The following is a 23,761-nucleotide window of genomic DNA, read 5'->3' on the forward strand; positions in this document are numbered from 1 at the left end:
GCCGCGTCAGCGCCGCGCGGTGCCGGTGCGCAGGCGCGGCCGCGCGCCCGAGGGACGGAGCCGCTGCCGGTTTCCTGCCCGTGAGGGAAGCAAAGGGCAGGGAGGGGCGCGACAGAGGCACTGACTGATACACGCTCGGGCTTTCAGGTTAATTTATTTTCAGTACCTGTTCTTTGGTACAGGTATCCGCTGGAAAATACAAGTATTTTCTGGATGGAAAGTCCCGACTATTTAAAACAGCTTTACAGCACGCAAAAAGCCTCGCTAACAGAATCCTCTACTGCGTCAGTGCAAGTGCTACCAGCAAAGATTCCTGCGATACCTGTGTTCATCAGTATCTTCACTTTGTTGTAACTCATCTTCCTCAGCTGTAATTCGGTGTATTTGAAGAGACTTCAAGGTGTGCTGAACTGATTAAAACATTCAGTGCTCGCCAAAAGAAAGCAAGCTAAACATTCTTCCAGGTCTGATGCTATTAAAAGCCCATTTCTAAAGACGCACCCGTGTTACAGCTCAAGCAGCTTACTCATTCAGTAAAAAGCACCATTCTCTAAGATCTATATTATATTACAGTCACCATCTTGCAAATGACTACTGAAGTTAAATGCTAGCACTAAAAAAACTTAAAAAAATACAAATCTCTTACTGTCAATCTTTAAGGATTTGTACAGAACATGTAAATAAGAAATCACTTTACTTATGTTAAAGTCATTTTGCAGTTCATTCAGCGCAACCAGGTAGTATTCAGTTGTGTTTGGTTCTTTATGCTCGTGTCCATTTTCAAAACTTCCCGAATGGCCATGGTAGCGTAAGTAGATGGGGGAAGGGAGAACTCCATCTTTAGTGCCCTGAATTTACCATCTATCATAAGGTGTAAGAGAAGACACAAAGCAAGAAAAAGTTGTTAAGGGCTTATGCAATGCTTATTCTGGAAGCCGTCTAAACCGGACACAACCAATCCCCCAACCCTTAAAGCAGAACAACCACCGTCCTCACATTCCTATTTACAATCCACACTGAAATTTCATAAAACAACATCTTTATAACATAAGAGTTTTCTTTGTTTTAAAAGCAAACATTTGTTCTTTCAAAACTGAATTCTAGCCTCTCTTCACTTTTCTGGAAAGCAGCGTAAAAACATTTTGTGACCAGAGTTAAGTATTTGAGTAATCTCTTTTGTTCAGGACAAATAATACAAGCTCAACTGTACAGACAATTTGTGGCTTAATTCCACTTTTACAAGTTGCAGACATTCACTGCTCAGCATTTCCTCAATTTTACAGATGCCTATAAGAAAATGCTGGAACAATGGCTTGCACCCTTGGGAAATAAGGGCCCTTATTTAGACACCTGGCTTTGGAGATTGTTAATGCCACTGCTTAACAGTCTACTTAAATGAAAGCTCTTCCTTAAAAGAGCTTTCAATACGCAGCAGTTGAAAGCAACAGCCAGATCAAACTACTGTTTTGAAAACTAGCAAAAATCAACTCACCTGTAGGGAGAACTGGTAATGGTTTTCCTTCCAGTTTATCCAAATCCGTAGTAAATAATGGGATTTTGGGATCATCATATGCAACAACTTCCCTTTATAATATACATAATGTTTATTATCATTATTAATTATTTAGGATAACATGTGGTATTTTATATAAATGTATGTTATAATAATACTATTTATTATTATTCTAATTTGGAAGTTAAAACTGAAATGGAGTTGGCATTTATGGCACAATAACTAGTAAAGCTTTATGTAGAAGATGCCTCTGTCTGATGAAGACTATAAAAAAAATAAATTAATGAGAAGTTTCTTTCATAACTCATCTGTTTTTCCTCATGGGCTGTCAGGATTTCCAACTATACAAGAAGGTAAGAATGGTGTCAACACTATGAGAACTTAAGAGAACTTAAGAGAAGCGAAGCCTTTAAATACAGTCATCTACACCTAGAAAGTGCTTAAACATATTCCGCCATTCATTTAACAGAAATTCCATATGCATGGAATTTTTCCATATGTCCCTCTTTCATATGTAACAACGAGGCTCAAAAAATAATTGGGAAGTAGATAAGCTTTATCTTAATTAGCAGTGATGTTTCAAGTGTATAAACATTTGTATTGTTGATCTCCCTCCTAAACCCTCTATATTTTTTCTGTGCATCTGTGATCAAGTCTTTCTACACATTTGTACCTATTTAAAAGGTATTTATTCAGTTGCCATGTGACAACTAGGTTGTATCTCTAACAACAGCGATTTAGTAAGTTTAAGAGATTGATAGGTAATTGGAGACCAACTTTCTCATAGCAAGATTACAAAAAACACTCTGTTTGGAATATTATCATCATTTCAACATAAATAATTATCTATGAAGTGTTCAAGCCCTTGCAAGGAGAGTGAACAACTAGACAGACATCTTGATATCTATCACAGAACCAGAGGACCAACGAAGAAATAAGAGTATAGTTCAAACTGCATTAAAAACATGAGGGAAATGCAGAGATTCCTCCCTAGCTATGCTTCCTTTACACAGACGTCCCAAGGAACAGTCTCATGGTTTTCTGTACTTAGTCACTATCTCACATAAACTCTATGCTGTCAATTCAAGTGTAATTTCCTTTACCCTCCTACTCACCAACTGACATTCTGAGGTCGAATGATAATCTTTCTGTATGCTCCAGAAAGTGAGTAATCTCTGATCTTATGCCTCATGTTGTTGATATCAAGATTGTCAGCTACGAGCATTTCCTTGTAGGCCTCGCCAACTGCAAGAGAGGGAAGTATTTAATAGGACAGAGCATAGTGTGGCCAATTGAAACAGCCTGTTTTCATGGGTCATTCTTTCCCTTGCGTTTAGTAGTTTTCAGCATATATGGGACAAATGTTACACAGAAGTTTAAAATTACTGCAAATCTTATTATCTACAATGTTTGCTTCTACACCCTGATTAGTAGAGGCAATAACCAAGAAAACATCTTAGCAAATTAAACTTTCAGCTGAAAACAAAATTTACGAAATATTTTATTGACACTTTATTGCCATCTCATGCATGCTTTACAATTACCTAGACTTCAACAAGACTAATCTCAGGTATATGGGAAAAAAAGAAAAAAAGGCAAAGGGCCAGACTATCTGCTACTCTCCCTTTGAAAAAGCAGCAGAGTGCACTGAGTTGACAATTTGACAACCAAACACAAAAGCGGTTCAACCCAATATTGAGGAAAACATATTGGGAGACTGGTTTGGCTAAACAGGGAACTAATGACTAACCTATAAGGATACACACAGTAGCTGAAAGCTAGATCCAGCTACAAAGAAGGAATATACCAACATTGTCCAGGCACATTGGGATGGTGTTAGTACAGCCAAAGCTCAGCTAGAGTTGAATTCAGCAACACACATCAAGAACAACATGAGTTAAGCTGCAACACAAGGAATGAAAGAAGACAACAAGGAAAATGTTGTCCTGCTATTAACAGGGGCAGCTGGTCTAGTGACAGACCTAAGGCTGATGGTCTCAGTGGTCCTTTTGCCTCAGCCTTGATCAGCAAGGTCTCCCAGGCCTCTCTTCCTAGAGGCAAGGTTCAAGAAAGAGAGGGACTACTGGTAGTGGGAGAAGATGCAGGCTGAGAGAGCTGGCTCATGTCATGGTAACCCTTTCCTCTATTATCTGTGAAAGATCATGAAGACCTGGGGAGGTCCCAGGCAACTGCAGAAAACCAAGTGTTGCACTCAGTTTCAGAAACAGCAGGGAGGATGATCTAGGACATTACAGACCAGTCAGACTCACTCTGGTCCCTGGGGAAAAATAATGGAGCTAATTCCCTCTGGGCACACAATGAGTGTGGTTTTAACAAAGGGAGAAAAAGGAAGAAAAAAACAAAAAAACCCAAAACACTGAACTTACTGCCTTCTATGATGAAATTACTACACCTGTAAATGAGGGGAGAGCAGTGACTGTTGCCTTTAGCAAGGCTGTCAACATATTCCCACAGCATCCTTGTATCCAAGGTTAGAATGTTACAGTGGGTGGGCTGCTGTGCAGGTAAGAACTGTCTGGCTCATCATGTCAAAAGATAGTCACTATGGGTTTAAGCTCTACCTAGAAGCAGAGTTCCTCAAGGAACTGGAATATGTCCTGTTAAACACTGTTATCAGCATACATGGAGAGAAGCTGGAATTCACCCCAACGAGTCTGTGGACAAAGCCAAGCTGGGATGGCATTAGATACATGCAAGGACCCAACTGCCCTTCAGAGGGACCTAGGTGTGCTAGGGGCCAGGAGGAACCTCATGAAATTCAGTAAGGACAAAGTCCTGTACCTGAGTCTGATTAACTCCTTGCAGTGCTATAGGCTAGGGAGCAACTCTGCTGACAGTCATCAGGGATTCCCAGTGGGAAGGAGACTAAACAGAGCAACCTGGTAGCAACAAAAGGCTGACAGTAATGTATCAGAGATCTGAAATAGTATATTGTTTTAATGGTCACCAAGGCTGTACATATCTCATCTTCCTTTAAAGAACAATCTTAAAGCACACTTACAATTTCCGAGTAAATATATCAGTTAACAGTCAGACTTACTTTTATGCTTTGGATAAATAACATCAAATCCAGGCAATGGCATCACTACATCGTGGATAGTGTAGTTATCAACATCTCCTTCTTCAATATGAACAGCTGTGGCTACAGACAGGACAGAAAAACGATGAGTTACCAGTATGGATGTCTGTGACAGTTAACATTAGCTAAATTTAAAACAAACGTTTTGATTGAAATAAACGTTCTATGAGAGGGATAACTACCGTCTTTTATCTCCACTTAATAGACATTTCCAAGAAAAGAAGTAACAGCCTTCAAGGCTGTCACAGTTACTGGCAGAATCACAGCCTGGCTTCCAGTGACTTAAAGCTGAATGAAGTAAGTAAGGACTGCTAGAGGAACAGACCCCTTACAGGCATCAGGCATACATAAAGGAGAAATACTGTGGGAAATGCCAGAGCAAATCCAAGTGAAGAAAGTTTTAACTGAGTGGAGCTTCTGCTTTACAAAGAGACTAATGCAATCAAAAGCTTTTATGGCTAAAACATTCATAACATCCTTTCATACTTCTTCGTATCCTAACTAGGTTTGAGGTCATTCTTGAGAATAATCAGTCCTCTGTCGTCTCTCTTCCCTGTCCAGTTATTTGGAAAAATGAGCAAACCAAGAGCTCATGGAAGTGCAATACCTAACTTCCAATTCCTTGTAAAATTTGATTAAAAAAGGCCAACAAATTCAGATATCACTGGGCCAAAATGGGAGAGAGAGAAATTATGTAAGCTATATCAGACAAACATGTGCTATGTGCCTTGTTTTCGCAGCAATTTGAACTACACAGCATCACCAGCTTTGTCTGATTTTACCTCCTTTAAGTATGAGATCTCCTGGTACAGCTCTAAGCCCATATTCTTCTATTCTCTTGCTCACCATATTATTCCACACATAACTCTGGTAGCTATGAATATACATTAAACGATTATTTCTTGGTATCTAGAAGTAAAGAAAAAAAAAGTGAAACACTAGAAAGATGTATTTTTAAGTTTTTTCTCATGATCATAACCAAAAAGGTATATATTTGAAATGTTACCTTATCCAGCAACAAGACTAACACAATTTCTTGGTATACAGATTTGATTTTTGTTCATTATTTGGGAAAAGTGTATGTGAAGAAATAATGCTTTTATACGCTTGAAATCTGTACAAGAAAGAATTGTGCTTAAATTTAGAAAAAAAAAAAACAACACTTTTTTTTATTATTCAACAGCTGATCAAACACATGGGGCTATTATAAAACACTGAATTCATACTCAGCCTCCTGAAATCTTAAGTGAACTTTACAGCTGTGAAAGCCCAGTGTTATTCTAATTATCTTCTTCATAAACAAGAAATTAGTCCTTGTCTCCTACAATGGGCCCAGTAGTTTGCTGGTGATGGGGTATTTTCTCCAAAGACTTGATCTTGATTACAGCACTTGAAAGTGACAAGTGAATCCATCACCTCTAGACTAGGCTGATTCATTAGCCCAGCATCAGTTTGATTTATACTCTTAAAGCCACAGAAAAACACTGAAACTGAACTTTTGCACAGTTCTCAGATCCCTATTATATATTTACTAAGTATAAGGTTACTAAGTATAACTGTATTGCTTCCAACATACCAGGAAGATTGTTGTATATGTTGGAAAGCTTATTATGCATACATTAATTACAGATGTCATCAGTTACCATGCAGCAGTACTGCAACCAAAAAGGCAGGATTTTAAACTTAACTTGGCATTCATCAAGCATCTATGAGTCTATTTCAAATTCATCATGATACCATCAAAAGAATGTTTATCGAAGTAAATACCCCCCAGCGCTTTCACACTCACTATGCCAAATGCAGAGATTATGTTCTTCATTCCATACTTTAAGAGTCCACGTAGAAGCTGCCCTTCCACGCACCTTTTTACAGGTAGTTTCTTGAGGGCAGCTGCTGGATCTTTAGTCTTTGCCCATTCCTCTCTGCATTTTACTAAGTATCCCTTTTCAGCTAGAATGAGAATGTAAAATAAAAATATTTTAACTACACACCAAAAAAGCATCCATCTCACCTTTTGTTAAAACAGTTGAAAAATTAAAGTTTCAGTCACAGTAATTACAGAAATGAACAGAATCATAGAACACTTGAGGTTGGAAGGCTTCACATGGAGTCTGAGCAGACTCTGTAAGTATTCAGGTCCCTTTTCACCTGCACTGCAAGAAACTGCACAGCAAGGAAAGATAAGCAGAAAGGCAAAGTCTGAAGATTGCTTCTCCATTGCTAAACTGCCTCAAGTTTAACAGGTGCAAAGCTGTCCTCACAAATGTCTTTTCAAATTAAGGATCAAAATCTAAAAGCGTTTTTCCTGAATATACAATTCTTGGAGGAGAAGAGGCAGAAACACTTGATGTATCATTTTTCAGTCCTTACCTCCTGGTCGTGGTTTTAATATCAAATCCATTACTTCATTCCAATTGTTCTGCAGAATAGCTCTAAGATTCAAACAGGAAAGTGTATTAAGATCTAACTAAATATATTTTAAGGGGATTTACCAACTTAACAAAAAAATAAGTATTTGTGTTTAGACTTATGCAATATTAAAAGTAGTGCTCTTATGCAAGATAACTGCTAAAGCATGCTCAGAAACCAGATCTTTCTTGAATCTAAAATTAAAACTGGTATGTGCAATATGCCAGAAAAACGTTCCCAAAAATACATTAAGTTACACAGGGATAGGGATAAGCAAGATAACTGCTAAAGCATGCTCAGAAACCAGATCTTTCTTGAATCTAAAATTAAAACTGGTATGTGCAATATGCCAGAAAAACGTTCCCAAAAATACATTAAGTTACACAGGGATAGGGATAAGAATAAAATTTTAAAAAAAAAAAACAAAACAGAAAAGGAGGGGAATGAAAGCAACACATACCTGCCAATTTGATAAGTAGGAACAGCTGTGGTTCCAAATCTTTGCATTCCATAGTAATTAATAAATCCAATTTCCCTGAGAGAGTGCATTGCTTGCTCTATCTGGTCATCAGTTCCTGTTATGTTTCTAGTATTAAAAAAAAAAGTTAAAGACAGATTATTAAGAGCTTATGCTATTTTGTGATGCTCATAATATTAAAGCTTAACATCAATATTATATAGCATATATCAAATTCAACAGACTCCTGCCAATAAGATTTCTGTTTTGTAACCCGAGTTGCACTGATATCTCTTACCTATTGAAAGAAAAAAAATTCTAACAAACTGTCTTAAAACATACTAACATACTACCTGAGAACAACAGTGAAATGGTTCCCTTGTAATTCTCCTAATTTCAGTGGATGGTTCTTGTAACTGAAATTTCCTAATTTGAAGTTCATCAAACATTTATTCAAATGAGCAAGTCTTTGTGCAGTGATTCTGAAAAGAAACAGAAAACAGTGACCAACCTATGCTTAGAAAAGCAGATAAATACAGAAATGCTAGCATTACAAAACAAAAAGCAGCGAGCCCCATTTCCCCAATTTTCTACTGCTGCCTTTTAAAAATATTTTAATGAAACAGCTGAAAGAAAATATCAGGTAGTTCTAAAGGCTACTCATACAAGAGAAAATAGCACTGTCTTTTCACATCTATGTTACAACATGAACTCCAAAAAAAGTATGTTGCAATATCAACGCATAGTGTACCCCACAAGCTGAACTCTGCTTTATCTGATTAACTGCTCCATGAATGCTGTTAGCACAGTATCAGCTCCAGTTACCTAAGTCATCAACACAGAGTTAAGTAAAATTAGCCACTGTGTACACTTAATGCAGATGAAGGAACATGGAATCCAATCTGTCACTGATATCCGTTGTTTTTGTTGCTAGTATTTTTGGAAGCATATCCTGTTCTTTGCATTACTGAGCTGCTCTTGGACCCTTCTGCTAAAATTTATACCAGGATAGAGGAGTTTATGAACTAGCATGGTCAGCATACTAAGCTCAGAGGGGGCTGATTAGCTGGCAATATCTCCTGTCCTGTTCGGGAGAGTCGGGTGCTGTGGCACTACTGAACAGACACCACACATCAATACACTCCCCCCAGTCCATGCTTGCTCCACACTGGAGCTCTTGGGCACAGTATTTAAAGTGATCATGTTAAAAAGTAAACAGAACAGCACCTGAGATGGCTACACCACAGGTTTGGTTATCTGTCATCACTTTGCAAACCTGCCTTGCAGCAACAAGAATCAGGGGCTTCTCACGATTCACAGATCAGCATCTCCTTTTACGTGTGCAAATATACGCATGTCCAAAACACCAGGAGGAAATATATCAACAATTAAGTAGTGGATTCCCTCCTTTTAACAAGGATTTCATCAAACTTCTGGCTCTCAAACCACGGAATTCCTCACTTGAATGTGGTTTTCAAAAAGTTGTAAATAGTAGTGCAGGCAGAATATTCCAACTTGCTAAACTGATATTGTAATATATGACTGGGAGACATCTGTCATTCTCAGTTATGGGTGTAACGCTTATTTAAAGTGTCCAGAAACCATATAATTATCTTGGAATATGACAACATAAATTTTATTTTCTCTTAGTAGGTGACTTAAGGGAATAGGTTTAGATAGGAAAAATTCCTCCTAATTTTTTGCCCTTCTGGCTACTCACAGATGAGCAAAGGCAGTGGTTTAGCCTTCTCTGGAGCTGTTCAGAGAGTTCAGTGAGAAAGAAAATAGGATTCCAGCTGGAGAAAGGGGGAAACAAAAGTCAGGAAAGAAATGGGACATAATTTTCACCATGTCATTCTGCTTTTCTGCTGTTGCATGGGATCCATGCAGCATGAGAGCACATAGGCAATGTGTCCCACTGCTTCAGCAAATACACATATCCAGCCTATGACTCAGAAAATACTGATGATCACCATGGAACAAAAAAGAATTATGGCATCTTCATTAATACCTGTGCTTTACAAGATCAGGACCCAAATCTGCCATTTGTTCACTGAGTCTTTAAGGTATTTAGCAAGATATTCAAGCTGTCACAGCAGCAGTGCACATACTCCAGAGTATACTTTTACTTACCTGAGAACAGCGATCTCTTGAACAGTTATAGCCCTTTTATCTTTAGTTCCCATGTAGGAAAATATGTTTGGCTTCACTCTTAAAAGCAACAGTAACAGATATTATGTATATTAAAACAGCAACAGATCAAACATAATTTTTAGCATAATTACCTAGAATTATTAATCTTCTATAGTAAAAATATACCTACATTCCCCAGAACTAGGCTACAATTTGACAGATGTGTGACATTTTCTAGTCTCCTCTATGAGTACATAAAACAAAGGGAAACTTCTGTTTTAATTATATGTAGACAAATTCACTTTTACCACAACAGTGCTTTCAAAATATGAGCTTTGAAGTACTTCTTCATATACATTCACTTAATGTACAAATGCACAGCCACCACTAAGTTCACTAAAAAAAAAAAATTCATGTCCACTTCTTCCCTAAACTTCTAACAACACCTCTGTTTGAATACTATGCCTGCACATTATGTGAGAGTATGAGAAGTTAATTTAAAATTTGATCCATTTATTTCCTTGAGAGGAAAATTTCTTTTTCACTTTGGACTTTATAGCCTGTGTTACACAAGGAGTATTTTCAGTTATTCCAGCTATGGGCACCAGGGGGTAGCAGGATTGCCATTACACACAGTTTTCTACCTAACTATGCTCCTGCCATTCTGTTCTCAAATACAAATACTAAGTGGCATAACGGTTATAATCTAGATTACAAACATTTTTTTTGGGGCAGGAAGAGGCCAAAGGAAAAGGAGAAGTGGAGAAGTTTCCCTACCAGTAGATCACTGAACTGACCCAATTTTAAAATTGCCCTTCCTCTGCAATTCACTGTGTTCATGTCATGCCTTGGCCAATCTTTTTGTTTCTGCACTTGATGGGGTGAAAGGAACTAAGCCTGTGTTGCCATGGAGAAATTAATACACAGAACAACAGTTTATCAAGTGTAACTGCTTAGGAACTGATCAGCATATTATCACAACAATATCTAACAGGTTCATAACATACTTGCATATATTCACAAACTGGAAAAAAACTGGCTTTTAATTCAGGTTACACATATTGAGGTTTTGAGCTGCCAAGCCTCTCTCAGATCAGCCAACATCAATTGTGGGCTTTTTCCACTGAAGCAGCCGAGTAGTCTTTTAAAATTCTTAGGCTCACTTTGTTCCATTCTCACCTCCCTACAAAACCTTTCAGTTTCAAATCTGACATTCTAAAATAACTTTTTATTTTAAACACTGTCTACAAATTAGGCAATAGCAATCACTTGTGTTGCTCTTACATAATTCTGAAGCATAACACTTACAGTAACATCAAACATACAGGGCTGCCAGACTGGCATAAACATCAGCCTTACCTTAAAAATTTGGATAGGACATTAATGGCATCCATAGTGTCCTTGTTCTCCTTGTACAGTACAAAATGGCAGTAGCTTCCCCTAGATTTTGGCCATGAGTGTTTTCTTGGATCTTTAAAAGCAAAAAAGTTAGTGTCATTTTTTTTAAAAATTAATTAATATATTTGCCATTGCAGCTGCATTTAAAACAAATATGCAAGAGCCAATTTCTGCTAATTTCCATCTGCTTTAAAAAAAAAAAATGAAAAGAGTTAATTACTGACAGCAAAAGCTGTAAAGCACAATGAAAAATACCTCCCCTTCCAGTGGGCTGTAAACTTCTCTTTAATCAGCTCTGTCACCTAGAAAATCCTGAATGAAATAGCAACACTTCCCTTGTCATGGAATTATCTAAAAATATATCCTAGTCATTTAACTGCCATATCACCTGATTAAATTTCTTAAAAACATTATCATTACACTGATTTTCAGCAGTAGCAGCCACTCCACATTTCATCTAGTGCCTTCTATAATTCATAGTTGAGGACCATTGGAAGCCTGTTTGTAGGAAGACTACAATTATTATTTATAGTATGGACATATTCTTTATTTCTGTAGGATTTTTTCTATGTGTCATGCAAAAGCATGAATTGTATCTCTACAAAAGCCTAAAAAAGTACACTCAAAAGATTACTGTAAGGTGATTTTTTTTTTTTAATCCTATGGGAGAGAGATATCTGGCACAAGAGAGACACTAACAAGGCTGATACTGTGCTGTGCCTAGAGAAGGCTGGAGGGTGAGATAACTTCAGCTCCCACAGACTAACAACTGAGGTACAGTTCTGTGCAATTATTTGGCACTTTCCAGAGAAGAAAACTGTCGATGATTTGTCAAGCTTCTGTTGCACAATAAAGCCTCCAGAGATAAAACTTTCCTTTTATAATAACCCACCGTTAATGGCATTACTGGGAAGGGGGACTGATTCTACACAGGTTTAGCAACCAGTTTTGAGGTGCTTTATCAATTCTTTGCTTTATAAGAACAAACTAAGAATCTGTTTTGTTTTAAATAAGAAGTCCCTTATCTCTTGGCAACCACAAAGCAGACTTTCCTGGTTTTGTACAAAAAGGTTACAAGCATCTTTCAAAACAGCAAAAGCTAACTGAAAAAGCAAGTCCTATTTCAACATATAAACACCAATGCAGGAACTTCTTGAGAAATTTTGCTCTTTTTGTTCACATTAGTTTGATAAAGGCCAGATACCCCCCCCAACAGTAAATACGTTTAATTCTTCCTTTTCTTTTTTTTTATTTGAGAAGCTGGCATCCATACACACACTTCTGCAAAAATAATTTTGGATGCTACAGTGTAAAATGCTATTTGTAGAGTTTTCGATCAGTCAGAATTACTGCACCACTTGCCTTGCACCATCAGTTTCTAAGCAAAACCCTCTTCCCACAGAGTTTCCTAGGTCCTAAACGGAGCAGTACGGTCCAAAGCCTGTTAAGAGACCTCACACCTCTGCTGGTCTCCCCTTCTGAGCCACCACTGCTCTTAAGCACTACCAATGAAACCTGCAGTCAGCTGGAAGAGCAACCTCCTCCTCCACGAAGCTCTTGGCAATTAGAAGGGAAGAGGGGAAAGACTGAGCTCAATTCACAAGGAAAGCCTTCTCCAGCTGGAATCATTCTTTAAATTGAACTAATTCATCATCACACGATCATTTCAACACACTTAAAAAAGTGAGCCCTAATCTGGTCTAGACTGTAGAGGTTCTATAGATACTATGCATATCAATGGGCTCCTCATGCTTTGGCATCACAGCCATGTGCCTATCCAACAGAGGGTACAGCTACAGTCCTGATATTTAACCATTCCTCACCCAATACTTCAAAGTATTCAACTGGGTAGATGGACCAACAGGACAGTTTGCAGTCCTTATTGCTGTGTTTCAGTCCTGTTACATTTTTGACAGTGAATCTATATTTCCAAGCCCTTTTTCCAAACCTTTTGCTGAAACTTGAGGGCTGGAAGCTCATTTTCAATATCAGGATGTATGATATATACTTTTAAAGTTGTATAAAGACAGATAGTAGTGTCTGAAATATAAGCTGAAGGGCAAAGGCCTGGCTTACTGAAATCTATGGAAAATTTACCACAGTTGTCAAACAGTACTGTCAAAATTGGTAATTCACATCCCTTATTACTGGCAGACTTTCTCTGCACCAAACGACTACTGCCTATACTGCACTACAAAAAAGAGGTAGAACAAGCCCAATACTTGGCTGTTTCAGGGAATTTTAAGCATTATTTTTGTGTAGGGATTTTTAAGGAATTGTTACCAGTTTGGCCAGTCCTGTTGCTATTTAGGAGGTCATAATGGTTGGCATTTCATTTCTGTTAGCATGAAATGTCAACATCTCTTACCTGTTGCAGTTCTGACCTCTGTCCCAATGCAGAGCATAAAGAGCACAAAAGAGTAGCATTTAATTTTTAGACTGTCAAAGTGTTTTTAGAGGTGAACATGCAGGTTTATGGTTATGGGATTATTTATGCTTCAGGAAGCATCCAATAGTTAGGTGGTGGATGACAGCAATTTAGACAGTTATGCAATGGAATCGTGCAGAGGGAAACAGTGAACATATGGAAAGCTTCAAATCGGAGATGCAACAAACTTAATTTGTGGACAATGATGAAACAACAGTTTACTGACAACTTAGTAAGACAGTATTTTAAGTATTTTGGGTGTAAACTTACTATGGACACCAAGCAGCTTCTGATTTTACGTTTTAGGAAGCATGTTTGGGAACCTTTTACATTATCAACAAAAGTAATCAGATATTTCAGCTAATATTCGAAAATTCTACACTTCTGAATTATTTCTTGCCTGGGGAGCCCACTCAGGACTAAGACATATTTGTGGCTATGTAAACACAAAAGATAAATATAATCCTGGCTAAAAAGAACTTGCACTCTTCAATCTTACATCCATAAACATTTACACACACTCACTGGAACTGCACACATCTCCACCAACATGCACAGGTGTCTGAAGCATCCACAGCTCAGGAATCCAGGTTTAGATAGATGATGCTTCTCTGCATCACAAGATGGTGCTCCAGATAGTGTTTTAATCCTAGAGACACACCACTACATTCTTTTCAGCATATTTCAAATACTTGAATTCTTTCATACAGTATCTCTTAAATCAGACTGGTCAGCTTAACACCAACCACTTGACTGTAACAATGGTTAAAGAATAGAAGCAGCAGAAGGAAATGGTGGAGGTAAAACCGTTACAAATCAACAGAGAACAAAACTGGCTTAGGAGAATTTTGTGCTGGTAAGTATCCATACTCCATGCATAAAGCATGCAAACATACACATTTTCTAAACACGGTTAAGTAAGAGACAAACACATTATCAATGGACCCATAGAAGTACAACATTCCCATAGCTGCACAGAACAAGCCTTAAAAAAATAACTAAATTGAATATGGATATGATTTTGTTTCCAATTTTAAACTTTTCTATCTCCTTATCCTTTCTCCTTCACCTGTAAAATCAAAGGATTAGATTTACATACTGTCATTTGCAGTAGGTTGAAATGACACAGGAAAGCAACCGATTTAAACCAAACTTTATCTACATGCAGAATGGTGCACTTTTAAAAAAAGGTATTAATCCTCTAAACTTACAACAGCAACAAATTAGTAGTAACATTAAAAAAATGTAGAACACATTAATTTATCCCCAGTAACCAAAACAGTATTTGCAAGATTAAGGTGGATAGTACTTAATTTTGAAAATCCTTCATTATTTTGACTATTCCAAAAGAGTAAATGTGATTTATAATTAATAAAGACATATTTCTGCAAATATAATTAGCCTTGGAAACAGAAGTAGTCTTAGAGATCATGGTAAATATACTACGTTTATATAAAACTACAACTTTGGGAAAACAAATAGGTGTTTGTCTCTATTCAAGTCATTGAGAATTTTGTCATGAATTTTCAAGACAGTCAAGATTACACCGACTGTCAGTGTAATGTACACATTCCAACTACAACCTCGTACTCCCACTGCAAACTTAAACATCCAGGTAAGTTCATGAAACCTAAGTTCAAAAAATACTGAAAATAAAGCCCGTTTTGCCTATTCCTATTGAAAGAGCAGGAGATGTTCTCACTTCTGACGTGGTTGTACTGGATTAATTATTTGGAAAGAAAAACAAGTAGAAATTTAAATTTGAAATGTTTCTTGTGTTCCTAGTCATTTTAGATGCACAGCATCGGTTGCAACAAGGAAAAAGCAAAGCCAGACTACCATAAGAAGTATGCTCCACCTGAAGTACTTACTAACAATTCTTATTTTCGGGATAATTTTAGCATTTACTTTACCCAACTGCTGTGATACTGAAACTCACTTGCCAGGGCTTTTTTCCCAGCAGCATGATAAGCAATAATGTATTTCTTTCCATCTCTATCTTCTGTTTTAGTCTCCAGTCCTGGAAACAAGGACTTCACAGCCTGGTGGATGACTGTTCTTTTTTCTTTGGTATCTTCAATTACCTGTGTTAGCACACATAGATGCAGAAACCAAATAATTTAATACAAAAGGGGAAGGATTCTCTTGGAGTTAAATTTTGCATGCTTAAAGAAAACCTACCAAATAACAATAAATACTGAATAGGTATACTTTTAAAAGTCTGGCCTACTTAAAATTAGTTTGAAAAATAATAAATAACTCTGTTGCAAACTTCAGTCTCAACACTCACAGAAGAAAACTCTCAAGATTTATTCCTGTCTTCTGCACTTAATAAAATTCCCTCTTCTAAAGAAAACTCCGGCAAAACAAATTTTTTCTATATGCTTTAAAGGAAAAAAAAATAGCTAGATAAGATTATTTGGTGTGTGAATGCTTATTTGAAACTACCAGATCTAATCCTACTCATCTTTGTGTCCCAAATTTAGCTCAACAGTTATTCTTCAAACACATGGAATATTTGGATGTTTAAAAATACTAAGGTTTTAATTTCATTTTGTACCTTCTTATCTTTCTTGTTACAGAAGACCATATTTATCTTCTTTTCTATTAAATCACTAAACATTGCCCTTGAAAACAGTGTTTCATCAGCATGGATGTTTTATTTAAACCTTGTTACTCTATAAAACAATACTAGACAGAAAACCAAAATATTGCAAGCAGGAATTAAAACCTGCATTTAAGTTCTGTGTTCAATACCACCAAAATCAAAATGACAACTCAAATGCATGAATTTGAGTACATCTGTGAGACTTTACAGAATTAAACTCTAAACTGGAAACAGTTTGGTATTGCCTCCTGCATCCTGTTCAAACTGCTCTTACAGATTACATGCACTAGAAAGCACGTACCTTCCACTCACTCCCTCATACTCCCTCTGCCCTCACCCCCAAAGTTCATATAATTTATTAATTTTACCTCTATGGCAACACTAGTTTCCTTATTCTTAAAAAGCTGGAGCTCCTCTAAACGCTGCTTGTCTTCATCTGACAAAACTGTAAATGTTTCTTCTGATGGGTCCTAATGCATATTCGGGAGGAAAAAAAAACATCCAGTAACCCTCATGGAACAACTTTCTGTGTTTTAATGTTCTTGCTCAAGGAGCTTTAAGAAGCATAACCATTACCAAATCTTTTACCTCAAAATTTACCTCATCATCCACTGGAACAGAAAAGTCATCTAAATGGCTCACACGTCCATCTTTGCCTATTTCATGGACAACAAAGTCCGAGTATCTGATAGGAAGAAACATGCATTACATTTTAATAAAAATAAAAATCCCACATCACAAGAAGTCCTTTCCCAAGAAGCAGTTTGTTAGCAGAATTCACTGAAGAATTCTGAATTCACATAAGTCAGTTCACATAAAAGAAACCTAAACCATGGGAAAGCTGTACCTATTCCCACCCCCCAGACAGATACCATGAGAACACACATCTAAACACAGCAGACTTCTCTGCACATCACCAAACACCTGCTGTAGTTATTCTGAGTCATTTTCTCACTAGCTTGCAGAGATCAGTAATGCATATCCTCAATCCCAGTCACTACTGACAATTAAGACTCTACTGCATTGCCACAGTGTGAACATGAATGCATTAACTCCATTGCTTCAAGTAACCTGCAGGATAAAGTGCCACTTTTTAGCTACTCTAAGGAAGGCAGGACAAATTCAGCTTTGTTCATATAGTCAGTTATAGAGATCATTCAAATAAAGTTAGTCTGCATTCTCTATGACAGCAACAAAGAATTGGACATTTCTGATTGAGTCATTTATGTTCTGTAATAAAAACATGATTTTTAAGTAGCATTTGCTTGCAATGGAAAATGCTTATTCTGTGAATGTTGAAAGATGAATGAAACTTCACCATGGGAATGTTTCTACTGTACCTTCCCCAAGCCCCCGTTTGCCATCCCTCTGTGCAGCTGTACATCATACTGGTACAATTCTTTCCTGAGGAGCGTTATGTGTCCTCTCTCTTACTCTCTGTAGCTGTCTAGACATACTAGTGACTAGTACCATAAAAATGCCAGGACTGATTTAATAATAGGTGTTATAAACTAGGATCAAAAAATAACCACAAGCCCACGAATTTTCTACCATCCAGCTACCTTTGGCCAATCAAAATTGGCAGATTTCCCAGAAGATTCAGCATAGACTGTGTTCCCTAGTGAAGGATTATGCTAGCTGCTTAATGCTCCACACATGAAGATTAAATATGCACATAATATGTACATATCATTTTATTATGTAAAATGACCTATATATTAAGCCAGTATTTAAAAACGGGGACTTTTCAGTGTGTAAACAAAGCATCCTTAAATGCTTTGCTAAGGCCAGGAAACAACGATTCCCACTTCAGTGAGTTTTTGTATTTGCATTCTGTTTTATTCAAAGATGTTCTTTAATTTAAAAAACCTAGAAGCTTCATAAAGAAAAAGCTACTAAAACCCAAATATTTCACTAAATATATAATGTGTATATATAACAACTTCTGCACCCTGAATTACAGAATTCCCTTTTATGTTTTGCAAATGACATTAGAACTGATCAGATAATAATTTAAAGCCTAATGGACCACTTGGTAAAAAACTTGTTTAAAGACATTAGCACAAAACACTCAGGCCAAAGCAAAGAAGAACCAAAGAGGGATGGTTTCGATGCTGTTCTCCAGTGCCCCTAGTATCAGCAGTGAGGAGTGGTACAAAAGGTGGGTGTACTGCATAAGGTTTTATGTATGCTGTACTCTGCGTGCTGCTGCCAGAGCACAAGGCAAACAGCAAAGGTCAGTGTAATCATGTATTTCTACTTACGAACAGCTTCCTTCTTCAGAGCTCCATTTGACAGGAAAATAAACAAAAACAACCCACAATCTAGAAAAGTCCCAAATTAAACCTTTCTTTCAGTTGCAGCACCAGATAAAAGGTAATGAACCTCCCTAGTGGCCACACATAATCCATTTGCATCCTGCGAATCAGAAAAGGAAAATGGAGAACTACAACTGCACTACACAAGGAATTAACACATATAATAAGACAAAGAGTTACCTCTCTTTTAAGATTCCAGAAAACCCTTTATGAGAGCTAACAAATTTAGTTATGCCAACATCGCTTTCTGTCAGTCCATGCTTCATCATGTCTGCAAAGCTCTCTGGATCTCCATCTTCATCACTATCCTCTAGTTCTTCTTCTTCCTGCTCCTCACTTTCCTCATTGGGAATTATTTCATTTTTCATGTCCTCAGGTGGTTCTGTTACAGTCTCAATACTCTGCCCAGAGTCATTCCCTGTCTTAGATTTCTCCAAGATCTTCTGTCTTTTGATTTCATCTGCATTAGCCACATCATCCTCAGAGCGAGGATGTTTCAAGGACACACTGTTCATTTCTACAGTTTCCATGTTTAAGGCACAGTGTAGGATAGAAAGCCCTGAGGAGGAAGAAGAATGGTTTATTTCTTGTCTGCTTAAGAGCAGTATCAATACACAGCCTCTTCACTCCAAGGACTCTGCCCCCTGCAATGGTTCAGAAAAACTACATAACTTTTTTCTGCATTTCTAAGTTAAACATCAACTAAATATTCCAAACAGCTAGAAGCAATATGTACTTGGGAAGAGAGAAGGGAGATGTTACAGGGACTTAATATCCACACAAAGCACCATGCATGCTGGGCTACAGCACAGCAGGATTCAGTACTGCACTGACCATTTACCACCATCGTCACTCTTGCCAGCCCTTACCATAGCTGCATCCAGTCCTGTGCACACACAGGCCCTGCTGTCAACAGCAATGTAGTGCCCAAGAAACATTTTGTTACCAAGCCTTCTGTTAAACATGACTATTCTCAATTATTCCGTTTTCTATCAAGATTCCATCTTCCAAGGACTGAGAGACGATGGCTCGATTCCCCCAACTATAAAATATCATTGCTTCCTTTTCTATGTTCTTCCAACACACACAATACCACAGGGAACTCAAGGTGGCAGCAATTCAGCCCAAAAGATAAGAGGGATGAGATACCAAAATCATTAAATGAGTGGGACAAACAAAACAACAAGGAAGTGAAATGATCTCTAAGAAGAACATGACTACTCACGCTGGTGGAACAAAGTTCTGACTCTTCCCTGGCAACTTGAGCTGCCACCTTTGTATCAGCAGAACTAGCACCTTCAGATCTGAAAAACAGAGAAAAAGTAACTCTGAGAAACTTTTAGTCAAAAAAAAAAAAAAAAGACTACAAAAACATGTCCAATGTGATCATGACAGAAACCAGCTGTCCCTGATTCAGGTTGCACAGCTACTCAGATGGACTCGTTAGTAACAAATACAATGGTAAGTGTTACCAGCCTAGTGGCACAACACATTATTGCTTTTTAGCAAGCTAGAGGAGAGAACTTTGGTTTTATTTCTATGTTTATGAAAGGAAGTTGGATTTCCAACTAATTAGGCAAGGACAGGACCTTTCTTCCAGCATTGCCCAACTGGCACACCAGCTGTACCAGGGACAAAGTGCAGGACTTGGTAGCAGGGGAGGAGGCCATCAACTGCCCTGTGCTGATGTGCCAGTTCCAACTGGAGCCATAAACCCACCACTTGCCATCCTCCAACTCATCAGATGAACACGTGGTGCCTCTGCTCCAGCTTATTTAAAAAAGGGAGGATCTGCCAGTGGCAGAAATGCAAAAGAAAGCACAGGAGGAGGTGCACGACAGTGCTAAAAAAGGCACAGGGAAGGGGACAAACACTGGGGTTGGAGATGCACTCTTGGAAGAAGGCTCTACACACCAGAGCCAGGACATCCCTGACGGGACTGTGGCCTGTGGAGGTACTTAAACTGCGACAGGGACACACCTGTGGAGAGGCCCTCATGGGAAGAAATGGGAAAGGAACGAGCAGTAGAAAGAAACCTCCATGTACCAACCCCAACCTCCGGCACTACCACTGCCTTGTGCAAGGTTCAGAGCTTAACCTGAGGGGTTAAGGAGTGAAGGGGAGGAAAGGAGTTATCCCCAGGTGTTTGTTTAAGTGGTGGTTTTCTTTGTATCTCACTAGCCAATAGGTGATTAAAAGTTTATGTTAACAAGTAATAAATTAAATTAAATTTCCCATGTCAAGTCAGTTTCGCCCACAACAACCAAGTTTCTAAATTAATAGGATTCAGCTGTTACTGAGAAATTAATCTAGGCACAAAGCAGTATTTCAGAGCTACATATATCATCCTGTATTATTTGTCCAGCCACTAGATAGCATATTCTATTTAATTTTAAGTGGTATGTTTTTAAAGGAAGACTCATTACTAACTTGATAATCAGCATGTGCTGGGTTGGTAACTAATTGTTACCAGTAAGCTGTTAGCCACTGCTGACTTCATGGCCTGGACTTTCCATTGCAGAGATCACAAACTTAAGGTAAGGAGGGAGGAGCAACTGTTTCAGAAACACCTGAAATGTTTTGCTCAAATAAAGAACTGAAAATGGATGCTACACAAATAAATGAACAAAAGGGAAAGAGGGAGAAACTTATAAAAATAAGTGTATGTATTGCCTGACAAGTGACAAGACACACACAGAAGAAAGCAGAGCAATTAGCAAATCAGTGTACCTTCAAGCTGAAAGCACCAATTTTACTGTATCCACAAATAAAAACAAAAGTGCATAAAACCCTTCTTTAAAAGGAACAAAAAATAAAATCATAGCTGAGAGAAGCAGTTCACCATCATTACCAGATTCTTCTCCTATGTACTGAGATCTACAGAGCCCGGGCTATAAAGCACTGAAGAGGAAAAGGCTTCTAGATGGCTTCTGAATGTCTTCACATGGCGAACAAAACAGTGAAATCATTCGGCACAGTGAAATCCTCTGAGACACCTGCCAAAAGCGGTAACAAGAGAAATCTCATGTTTCTAAAATAAAACTGTAATATCTAGTTATTGAATTGTACAAACTGTTAGATGAATTCAATGTTGGGCACAAATACTCCACATAACTGTCACATGCAGACTATTCTCACAGCAGAGCAATGACTCACATACTACCAAGTACTATCCTGTGCCAAACGGCAGCCATCATCTGGGATAATTTCTGCAGGATAATTATTTGAAGGAGCAAGTTGAAGTGAGCGGGGCACACACTGCCTCGCTTGTGCAGATCGCTGCTGAGAGGCGCCTATTATTTTCTGACAGCTGCTCAACTGCCTCGGTCCTTTTCCCAACAAACAGGTGTTTCCATAAAAGCCAGAATCTGCATAAACAGCAACTCCACAGCAATTTCAATGTTTTAGCAGAGACTGAATTTACTACTACAAATAAGAGACTTGATTCTCCTCCCCAGTCGGGAATGGTGTGGTACCTGCCCGGCAGGCACGGCGGGCGGGGGGGACACACTAAATAACAGAGCCGGAGCACGCCAGCGCTGGGCACGGAGCTGGCTCCTCATGAGATGAGGCACGTGGGATTAAAAGGCGACCGGAGAGAGGGCGCGATGATGCAGCAGCAACAGCGCCCGAAGGCCAACCCTCGGGGCGGGGGCAGCGGGCAGGGAGCGGGCCAGGAGGGCTGCCGGAGCCCCGCGGGCCGGGCCGGGCCGCAGCAGCGCTCGGGGCGCCGCGCCGGAAGAGCCGCTGCCAGCGCCGGGGCTGCCGGGGCAGGGCGGGGGCGCGGGGGCCGGAGCAAGCGCGGCCGCGGGGTCCCGGCACCGCGCGGCGCCCGCCCGCGGAAAGCCCGGCGCGACCGGGGGCGAAGTTGCCCCGAGGCGGGGCCCCCCCGGCCGGGGGCCCGGAGCGGGCAGGCGGCCCCGCCGCAGAGCCCTGCGCGGCCGCGGCTGCCGGGGCAGAGCGCGGCTCCGCCCGCCGCCAGGCAGGAGCCGCGGAGGGGGAGCCACTTACCCGCACGCCGGCTCGGGAGGACGGGCCGGGCGTCAGGACGGCGGGGAGGGAGGGAGGGAGGGAAGGAGGGGAGGAAGAAGAGAGGGAGGCGCAGGCGGCGGGGACGAGCCCGCCCCAGCTCCGCGTGTGCGGAGGCGGCCCCAGCGTGTGCCCGCCCCGCCGCCCCACGGCGGTGCGCGGAGCGGGAAGGAGGTGGTACCTGCCGAGGGGCTGCTCGTGTCCGCGCCTCCGTGCTCGGCTTCCTGCGGAGCGTCTGGGGGAAGCAGATGGGAATTTACAGGAGAACTGCAACTCTGCAGAAAAAAAAGTTTAATTTCCAAAATGCGGCTGTAGCCAAACCAAGGAGTCGTGTAAGCGAGATGGTGGCTTTCCTGAGCTCCCCTGGCATCCGAAACACGCTGCGCTGATTGAGCATTAGTCCCACGACGAGGGCATGTTCGAGTACCATTTCAAAACCTACACGGTAGCTATGCAAATCACACTACCATTTTAAAGCTAAATAAAACCAGGTCAGATCTGTGCTATGAGTCTTTTCTGACATAGACAGAATGTCATCTTTTATCCTCCTTTCTATTTTAAGCAGTGGTGCAAAGAATGTATTTTCATTGACTTCAGCACGTAGATTTGTCCTTATTTTTAAGACCCTTTGTGTCATCTTCTGATCCTAGCCTGCCTCAGACTTCCTCTTTGCCGGGCTATTAACACCAGTATTTAGTGTCTCATGCTTCTCATTCTTTAGTTGTATTGTATTCACACTCTTTTTACGTGATGAGGCTTACAACTGCTATGTGTATAGAGGTAACTTATTTTCTCATCCCTTCCTCCTTGGAGTAGAATAAGAAAGTAACACAATGGAGTGCTTTGGTTTGGATTTTAAAAATCCCTGGTACACATGCATTGCTCTATGAGTAGCTTATAAAAGACCCCCATCAAGGAAAAAAGGAAGGAGCAAAGATTTGTGACTCTCCTTAGTTCTGAGCAGAGATGGATCCATAGAGATTTATTTTATAAAGCACTATGGGATCAAAGCTTTGTCTTTATCACAGAGCTTTAGTTTACACCCTGTCCACCCTTCACACTTGGAATTTAAATAACCCACTAGATACCAGTGAGGGTATCAGGAATGGGTTTAGTGCGCTCCTGTGAACAGGTCAACAGTGGACTGGAAACAGCAATAGATTTTAGTGATAACAAGGCAGATTATGGCACTTCTGAAGACTGTGGCACCACTAAGGAAGCCAGAGCTGGAACTACTATTGCCCAACTCCCAGGCTGTCTGGGTGGCAGGGGCAGCGCAGAAAGAGCTATGTGTCATTTGAAGACTGCTGTCATTTGGCCAATTGCTGTGGCTCTCGTATGTTGAAAAGTAATTCCTTCACTTCTTCC

General features: G+C 39.6%; 1 protein-coding gene across 5 annotated transcripts; it reads right to left on the minus strand.

The window, feature by feature from the left end:
• Positions 1 to 135: 135 nt before the first annotated feature.
• Positions 136 to 22,415, minus strand: PUS7 (pseudouridine synthase 7). Of its 5 annotated transcripts, none has more exons than XM_027751837.2 (19): positions 22,376 to 22,415; positions 21,216 to 21,360; positions 19,590 to 19,668; positions 18,545 to 18,923; positions 16,635 to 16,731; positions 16,415 to 16,516; positions 15,378 to 15,522; positions 13,379 to 13,396; positions 10,972 to 11,083; positions 9,613 to 9,690; positions 7,833 to 7,961; positions 7,483 to 7,608; positions 6,984 to 7,045; positions 6,403 to 6,563; positions 5,396 to 5,522; positions 4,575 to 4,676; positions 2,629 to 2,758; positions 1,493 to 1,584; positions 136 to 861 (listed from the first exon to the last, which is right to left on the minus strand). In XM_027751837.2, the coding sequence occupies exons 4-19, from the start codon at positions 18,892 to 18,894 to the stop codon at positions 725 to 727; spliced, it is 1,968 nt and encodes a 655-aa protein (XP_027607638.1). In that variant the 5' UTR covers positions 18,895 to 18,923; positions 19,590 to 19,668; positions 21,216 to 21,360; positions 22,376 to 22,415; the 3' UTR covers positions 136 to 724. The 5 variants fall into 5 exon arrangements, with proteins under 5 accessions (XP_027607638.1, XP_027607639.1, XP_039235375.1 ...); XM_027751838.2 differs by lacking the exon at positions 22,376 to 22,415 and adding an exon at positions 21,841 to 22,011; XM_039379441.1 differs by lacking the exon at positions 22,376 to 22,415 and adding an exon at positions 21,841 to 22,010 and having other exon boundaries at positions 16,647 to 16,731.
• Between the last annotated feature and the right edge of the window lie 1,346 nt (positions 22,416 to 23,761).

Source organism: Pipra filicauda, unplaced genomic scaffold (genome assembly GCF_003945595.2).
Source record: "Pipra filicauda isolate LSUMZ 115617 unplaced genomic scaffold, ASM394559v2 scaffold167_size3244652_pilon, whole genome shotgun sequence".
Taxonomy (NCBI): domain Eukaryota; kingdom Metazoa; phylum Chordata; class Aves; order Passeriformes; family Pipridae; genus Pipra; species Pipra filicauda.